We start from the raw sequence: 7,822 nt of genomic DNA, 5'->3' as shown, positions 1-7,822 counted from the left end.
TATATATATATATATAATACTTATTGATTAACCGTAGTGAGACGCCAAGCCATACCTGGTGTGGTATTATTGCTTATATATCGAACTCTGCATGTGAAAACGTGTTAGTGTGTTAACTAGGCTAACTACCACGCTCATTAATTTGTTACGATCTGACAGTTATTTTAGATTTAAGACCCAGTGTGGTTACATAGAGATTTCCTCTGCATTTCATTTCTAGCTTTTGCCCGTCAGATGTGAAGATGGTTTCCAGCGGTCTGGGATTGTAGTATTCCAGGGTAAAAAATATACGGGAGCGATGAGCGATGAGCTCTTCAAACCTCCAAAATCGCTCCCGTGAGGCTCAAAATAGCTCCCGTAAAATTTTTGACGAGAGCTATTTTTTCCACAGACTTGAAAAAGAGCTCCCGTGAAAAAAAAGTAATTTTTCCCCTGTAGTATTCAAAGTATAGTTTGTAAATTTTAGCAAAGATCAATAGCCAATGTGCCAAGAATGTCGTAACTACGTCACAAGACAGTTCTCATAGATTGCTTGCTTTTTAAATGTTTTGACGTCTATGCGCGTAAAAACCCGCATCTCACGAGAACATTTGCAATAATGCTTCAGCAAAATATCAAAAATGTATGCTTTGTCAGAAGTACTGGTATATATGGGAGGGTAATCGATAGTGTGTTTCCCACGGATATGACCCCGTCGTCATAGGAACTTGTAGGCAACGCGGAGTAGCATAGCATAGCATAACATCTTGGCTGTCGATCCAAGCCATTCTAGCAGTGGTCAGGGTAGTTCCTAGAAACGGTCATGTATTTTATATATGTATACAAGAATGACGTGTAATAATAACTGTGTGTACTGTATGCGTTTTGTTTCACAGCTACGTAAGACTAATCACAGGGATTGGGGGGGGGGGGTACAAAGATCCGATCAGTTATGGAATAAATGTCTTGAAACATGACTCTCTATTCTTTTCCACGTTTGTAGCGTAGCATTACACGATTCTCTTTATTATGCCATCTTTGCCATCTAGTGAGATGGTGAGTAAATCCCTGCACATAATGATCAGAGCTTATAGTGTTCATTATAAGCTTATTGACGTAATCAGTAATGTACCCGGCATGTAATATAATTATTATATATAATATTTTTAATATAATTATTTATTAATTATTAATTTTTTTTCACGTAACTTATCTGCCTGCCGTGTAACTGACAGGCAGCTCTAGCAAATCAGCAGTCCGATAGGACCTTCTAAAGACAATGCTTACTAACAAAGTGTTGCAAAGTTGACATTTTAATGCGCACGCATGTAAAACCACATACAAACTGCTCGTGTTTAACCGACCTAGCAACAACATTCAGGTGCGGGTCTCGTAGAGTTAAGCTGGATTTACATTACTGACTTTATGACTTTAAATTATTACATTACCGACTTTATGTTGGCGAATTGGCGAGTTGAAGCAATGTCGCAATTCGGCAAAGTTCTTCGAGTTGGCGAAAATAGAACATGTTCTAATCTCCCAACTAGTTGCTATCGACCAGTTGCTCGCGCGATTCTCGCGTTTACACTGCCGATTGTCAGTTGCGAAGTTGGTACTATTCGTCAATTCGCCAACTCAAAGTTGGCAGTGTAAACCCAGCTTAAAAAGTCGGTACTGTGAACCCATCTTATAGAAATCTTGTTCAGATGGATGGGTCATTTAAGCGTGGGACACACCATGCGAATATATTCGCACGTCCGCAGCGAAAATATCAAACATGTTTCATCGCCACGAATTTCAGTGCAGATGAAATTCGCAGCGAAATTCGCCCGCGCTTCAGCGGACACACCATGCGAATTTCGCTTCGATTTTACAATTGCTGCGGACATTACGAATAAATTCGCATATTCGCATGGTGTGTCCCCCGCTTTGGCGGACGGAAGTGTACACGTGATCATTGTGATGTGTCATGTGTGCAGAGTACTCGGGACACGCGACGGAATACGTGCGGACGCTCGATCTGACGGCGTGGGAGGCGATCGTCGTCTGCGCCGGCGACGGCATCGTCTATGAGGTGAGTGGCCAGCGCGCGTGCTACGACAGCGCCATCTACCATCTGCTCTCACACGCGACGTGGTTTGCGTGTTGGCAGTGTGGATAGGTGTCAGGTATCCTGGGCGGCCGGCGTCGACCGAAGGTAGCCTGCAGTGATTGTAGTTGACCTAAAATGACCAGAGATGACCTAAAATGACTTATGATACCCTGCAGTGACTGTAGATGACTTATAATGACATACGGTGATTTGCTCTGACCTACAATGACCCCTATCCACCCTTGGCAATCTAGACAATTTTTTTCCTGTAATGACCCTTAAGCGAAATAAAAAACATTTTTCTGTCATTTAAACATATCAAAGACTTCGTCTTCGGTCAAGGATAGTTTAATTGATAATATTTCTTGCAAGAAGTGTTGTTGTCACTGCTTTGGGTTTAAGCTAAATATGACCCCAATGACCTAGAAGCAGTGTAGCTATTGCTGGAAACAGCCGAAGCAGTTGCCGACAGTTGAAATGTGCCATTCAGCATAGGGCTAATACGAATTTCAATGCAAGAAATCATTATTGCTTTTGTGTCTTATTTGATGCTTTGGTCCTTTTGATAGCTTTAGTGCTATAACAGAATAGAATCACGATTTAAAAAATGCTTCAGTGAAACATGCGATGTTAAAACATGTTCAACACGTAGCACGTCTAACATGTTAACCGTTTATCGGCAGGTGTTTAAGGATTCAGTGTGTTCTTCTGTACGTTTTACTAACTAATGTATGCCCTGTGCGTGGTGTTGCTGTTGCATGAACTAACTTGCTTGCTTCCCAGGTTTACAATGGTTTGATGCAGCGACCAGACTGGCAAGAAGCCATACTGATGCCTGTCGGAGTGTTGCCCGGTGGATCCGGTAACGCCCTTGCTGCATCCATCAACTGGGCGGCAAGGTAAGTTGTTGTTGTTGTTGTTGTTGTTGTTGTTGTTGTTGTTGTTGTTGTTGTTAGTGTGTTACTGCTGCTGCTACTGCCATTGTTGTTGATATTGTTGCTGATGTCGTTGTTGCTGCTGCTGCTGCTGCTGTTGTTATTGTTGTTGTTGTTGTTGTTGCTGCTGCTGCTGCTGTTGTTGTTGTTGTTGCTACTGCTGCTGCTGCTGCTGTTTCTGCTGCTTCTGCCATTGCTGCTGCTGCTACTAATGCTTCCTTCATAAGCTGCTGCTGGTACATGTTTGCTGTGGGTGCTGCTGCTGCTGCTGCTGCTGCTGCTGCTGTTGCTGTTGCTGCTACTACTACTGCTTCCTTTATAAGCTGCTGCTGGTACATGTTTGCTGTGGGTGCTGCTGCTGCTGCTACTACTGCTTCCTTCATAAGCTGCTGCTGGTACATGTTTGCTGTGGGTGCTGCTGCTGCTGCTGCTGCTGCTGCTGCTGTTGCTGCTACTACTACTGCTTCCTTCATAAGCTACTGCTGGTACATGTTTGCTGTGCCTGCTGCTGCTGCTGCTACTGCTGCATCCTTCATAAGCTGCTGCTGGTACATGTTTGCTGTGGGTGCTGCTGCTGCTGCTGCTGCTGCTGCTGCTGCTGCTGCTACTACTACTGCTTCCTTCATAAGTTGCTGCTGGTACATGTTTGCTGTGGGTGCTGCTGCTGCTGCTGCTGCTGCTGCTGCTGCTGCTAATGCTTCCTTCATAAGCTGCTGCTGTTACACATTTGCTGTGGCTGCTGCTACTACTACTGCTTCCTTCATAAGCTACTGCTGGTACATGTTTGCTGTGGGTGCTATGCCATGCCGAGCATCTACCGCAAACAGGTATGCCCTAGAATCCCACTGATGGATGTATGCAGGCTGACTAGATGAGTCGGGGAATTGATGAGGAGGGTGATTATTACAATTTCATTCGGTCGCCATCATCGCTTGCATTCGTGTGCCAATGCCGTAGTCATGCGTCTTGGTTACTGGAGCGTACAGTGCAGAGGCAGTGAGGAGTAAGATATTAGTGCGTAATAACAGGACTATGGGCCAAAATGCATGTTGATACGCCACCTTGATAAAACAATGATCCCCTGTACTGTATTTTCCTAAGACTGAGTAAGACTGAGTATTTTCCTAGGAACAAGTAGTATGAGGAACAAGTAATGATAGCATGATTGCAATTAAGTATGACATAGCAATAGCTCATGATAAAGTGTCGCCCTGCATATATGTCTTGTTTCAATTTCAATAGTAATATCAGGCGCGCAGAATGTTTGCGCAGTCGGGTTAGCAAACAAGGCATCAATAAACTCGGGAGTGATTGCCATAAATCAAAAAAACCATGCGCGCCTGTCACCACTAACTACTTCAAGGCAGTGTTACCGATTCCCAGGTACTCGTGCACTATCCTCGCAGTTTCTGTTGACCTCTGGCCACCATCACTGACCCTTGTTACACACGCACTCTATTTGCTTCCGCGCATTTTCCCGGGTACCGCTAGTGATCCTCCTGGTACCGTGGTTACTCGCATGATCTCCTCATGGTTCTTTCTTGGTCACCAGTCACCGTTACTGACCCAAAGTTACTTATGCACTCGCCTTATGGTTCTATCTTGACCTCTAGCCACCATCAGTGACCCTTAGTTACTCACACGCTCTCGTTCTTTGTTGACCTCTAGCCACCGTCAGTGACCTTCAGTCACTCACGCACTCTCGTTCTATCTTGACCTCTATCCACCATGAGTGACCCTCGGTCACTCACTCATTCTCGTTCCATCTTCACCTCTAGCCACCGTCAGTGACCCTCGGTCACTCACTTTCATTCTTTCTTGACCTCTATTCACCATCAGTGACCCTCGGTCACTCACTCTAGTTCTATCTTGACCTCTAGCCAGCGTCAGTCACCCTCGGTCACTCACTCACTCGTTATATCTTCACCTCTAGCCACCGTCAGTGACCCTCAGTCGCTCACTCACTCATTCTTTCTTGATCTCTCGCCACCATCAGTGACCCACGGTAACTCATGCGCTCTCCTCGGTCACTCGTGCGTTCTCCTTGATCAATCACGCGCTCTCCTCGGTCACTCGTGCGTTCTCCTTGATCAATCACGCGCTCTCCTCGGTCACTCACGCGCTCTTCTCGGTCACTCACGCGCTCTCCTCAGTTACTCACTCGCTCTCCTCTCTTGCAGGCTTCCCTACAAAGAGAACTTTGCATTCCACTCGGCGTTGGTCGTCGCGCAGGGCAGTCCGACGCAGATGGACCTCGTGGCGTTGGACCTGGCCGACGGTCGGCGGCTCTACTCGTTCCTTGCCGTCGCGTGGGGCCTCGTCTCGGACGTGGACATCGAGAGCGAGCGGTGGCGCCCGTTCGGACCGATGCGCTTCTTCCTTGGCTTCCTTGCTCGCGTCGTCAGTACGTGCTCGCAGCAGTCTGCATGTAGTTACGCGAAGGAGCTAGTGTAGGGACAGTTATTTTCCGTTTAAAAAAATTGCCTTTTCCGTTTGGGAAAATCATGAATTCCGTTTCAAAGTAAAGAAAAAATGGAAATTCCGTTTTGCCATAGAGATTTTACACACCAAAAATGCTATATTCCGCTTACATATATTTGCATGGAAAAAAAAAGGTATTTGGTACAACCTTTGAAACCGAAACACAGGGCTACCAAAAGTTGTAATTGTAAATCATTTCGCTCTGAAACTTGTCTGAATGTAAACCATATCATTACCAATGCTATTGTCGACTGTTTTTGTGTGATTTTATTGAAATTTCTATGTTGTAATATGTTCAAATTACGTTTTCTGCGTTTTTCCGTTTGTAAACATCTTTTCCGTTTCCAATGACTGTTTCCGTGTTTTCCGTCCGTTTTCCGCGATCGCGGAAAATCACTGTCCCTACTAGTGTCGTTAGTGCTGAGTTACATGAGTAATCTAGTGTCGTTAGTGCTGAGTTATGTGAGTGATATAGTGTAGTGTGATATCATGAAATGGATCGTATCGTCAGCTACCCGTATTGTCCCACTTCTACAAGCTACACAAGCAAACTGACTTGTTGACTTACCATGATTTCCTACGATAACAGCCGTGTTCATTTCCTAGTTAGAAACGATTGTGCAGTTGAAATTATTTTTGCACACATTTAATTTCTTCCGTTTAGTCTCATTGAAGTAATGACTCTACGAGCCGCCTCGGTGGCGCGCTCTGGTGTTAACGCTCACCGCTTCTCCCGTTGTTCTCCCACGCAGCGCTGCGCACGTATCGGGGTCGAGTGAGCTACCTGCCAGCGAGGAACTACACGAAGCACCTTCCCCCCGCCGTCATCCGCGACGCCTCGACGACAGACGACCTCACTCGCAGCGCGTCAGTCGGCTGCGGTGGCGGCACCTACGAACATGTGAACGGCAGCGTTCCATCGTCGAGGACCGTTCCGAACCTCGCCGGGTTCTGCCGCGGGCTGTTCCAGCGCTCGCAGTCCGTCGGCGCGGCAACGCTCGACTTCCCCGGTACGGACGCGATGGAGAACGCGGATGACGACGGCATTGCCGCGACGACGACGCGATCCAACGGCGACGTCGGCCACGACGACCGTCCCCACGACGACCGTCCCCATGACGACCGTCCCCACGACGACCGTCCCCATGACGACCGTCCCCACGACGACCGTCCCCACGACGACCGTCCCCACGACGACCGTCCCCATGGCGACAGCGGCCGCGGCGACGGTCCCCATGACGACGGCCCGACTCCGCAGCGACCGCACGCTGAGAAGAACGGACGCCCGCCGCGCAACGGCGAGATCGCCACGGCAACGCCGCCGCCGACGCCGACGACGACGACGGCCGTGTCGACGCCGCTTCTCGCTCCGCTCGGTTCGCCCGTGCCGCCATCTTGGGTCGTCGTCGACGACGACTTTGTGCTCGCGTGTCCCGTCTACCAGACGCACCTCGGCTCGGACTCGATCACGGTGCCGTACGGCGCGTTCGCGGACGGCGTCATCCACCTCGCCGTGATCCGACGCGGCGTGACGCGCAAGGCCATGCTGACGCTGTTCCGCGAGATGGAGGTTGGCCGGCACGCGGCGAACCCCAACATAGAGCTGATCCCGTGCGAGGCGTTTCGTCTCGAGCCGGACATGGCGGACGAGGCGGCGGCGGCGGGCATCATGACGATCGATGGCGAGCAGATCGCGTGCGGCCCGATCCAGGGCCAGGTGCTGCCCGGCGTCGCACGCGTCATCGCCGTCAGCGACTCCAGCTCCATCTAGCGGCCGGAGCGGTCGCCGGCAGCTGTAGCTCCATCTGGTGGGCGGTGGAAGGCGTCGCGTGTTGTGAGAGTCGTGTAGCGCCATCTACATGTGATGTTCGGCGACTCCAGCGCCATCTATGTGTGATGGTCGGCGACTGCAGCGCCATCAAGGTGTGATGGTCGGCGACTCCAGCGCCATCTATGTGTGATGGTCGCGACCTGCAGTGCCATCTAATGTGTGAATGGTCGCGCGACTCGCGGAGCGCCATCTATGGTGTGATGGTCACAGCGACTCCAGGGCCATTTAATGTGTGAAATGGTCGGAGCGACTTTGCAGCGCCATCTAGGAGTAGGGGCGCGCGGCGGCGCTAACTTTTGTTCAGCGGATGTAAAATCTTTGTTTAATTGCTGAAATCATATGTCAAGCCCGACAGCTTGAGTAGTTATCTTAATGCACATTTATTTCGTCACACAGTGTTTTGTACGCATGTTAATATACGTATATATGCAACTAGAACAGCATCACTTCCTGGTGAGGTGGTGTGCGCCTGAATGGTAGTGGTAGCCATGGCGACAATATCAA

The 7,822-nt window shown here is 49.0% G+C and overlaps 1 protein-coding gene across 1 annotated transcript in view; it reads left to right on the top strand.

Moving 5' to 3' along the window:
* LOC106813904 (sphingosine kinase 1-like) overlaps positions 1-7,448 on the top strand; it is a 16,630-nt gene extending 9,182 nt beyond the window's left edge. The window contains exons 3-7 of the mRNA XM_014818148.1: positions 1,959-2,053; positions 2,855-2,970; positions 5,187-5,410; positions 6,240-6,799; positions 6,830-7,448. Of these exons, the coding sequence (XP_014673634.1) occupies positions 1,959-2,053; positions 2,855-2,970; positions 5,187-5,410; positions 6,240-6,799; positions 6,830-7,258 (1,424 nt within the window). The 3' untranslated portion in view covers positions 7,259-7,448. The remainder of the gene's footprint in view (positions 1-1,958; positions 2,054-2,854; positions 2,971-5,186; positions 5,411-6,239; positions 6,800-6,829) is intronic.
* The last annotated feature ends 374 nt before the right edge of the window (positions 7,449-7,822 follow it).

This window comes from Priapulus caudatus, unplaced genomic scaffold, assembly GCF_000485595.1.
Source record: "Priapulus caudatus unplaced genomic scaffold, Priapulus_caudatus-5.0.1 Scaffold842, whole genome shotgun sequence".
Lineage (NCBI taxonomy): Eukaryota > Metazoa > Priapulida > Priapulimorpha > Priapulimorphida > Priapulidae > Priapulus > Priapulus caudatus.
This window is presented reverse-complemented; position numbering and strand designations above follow the sequence as displayed.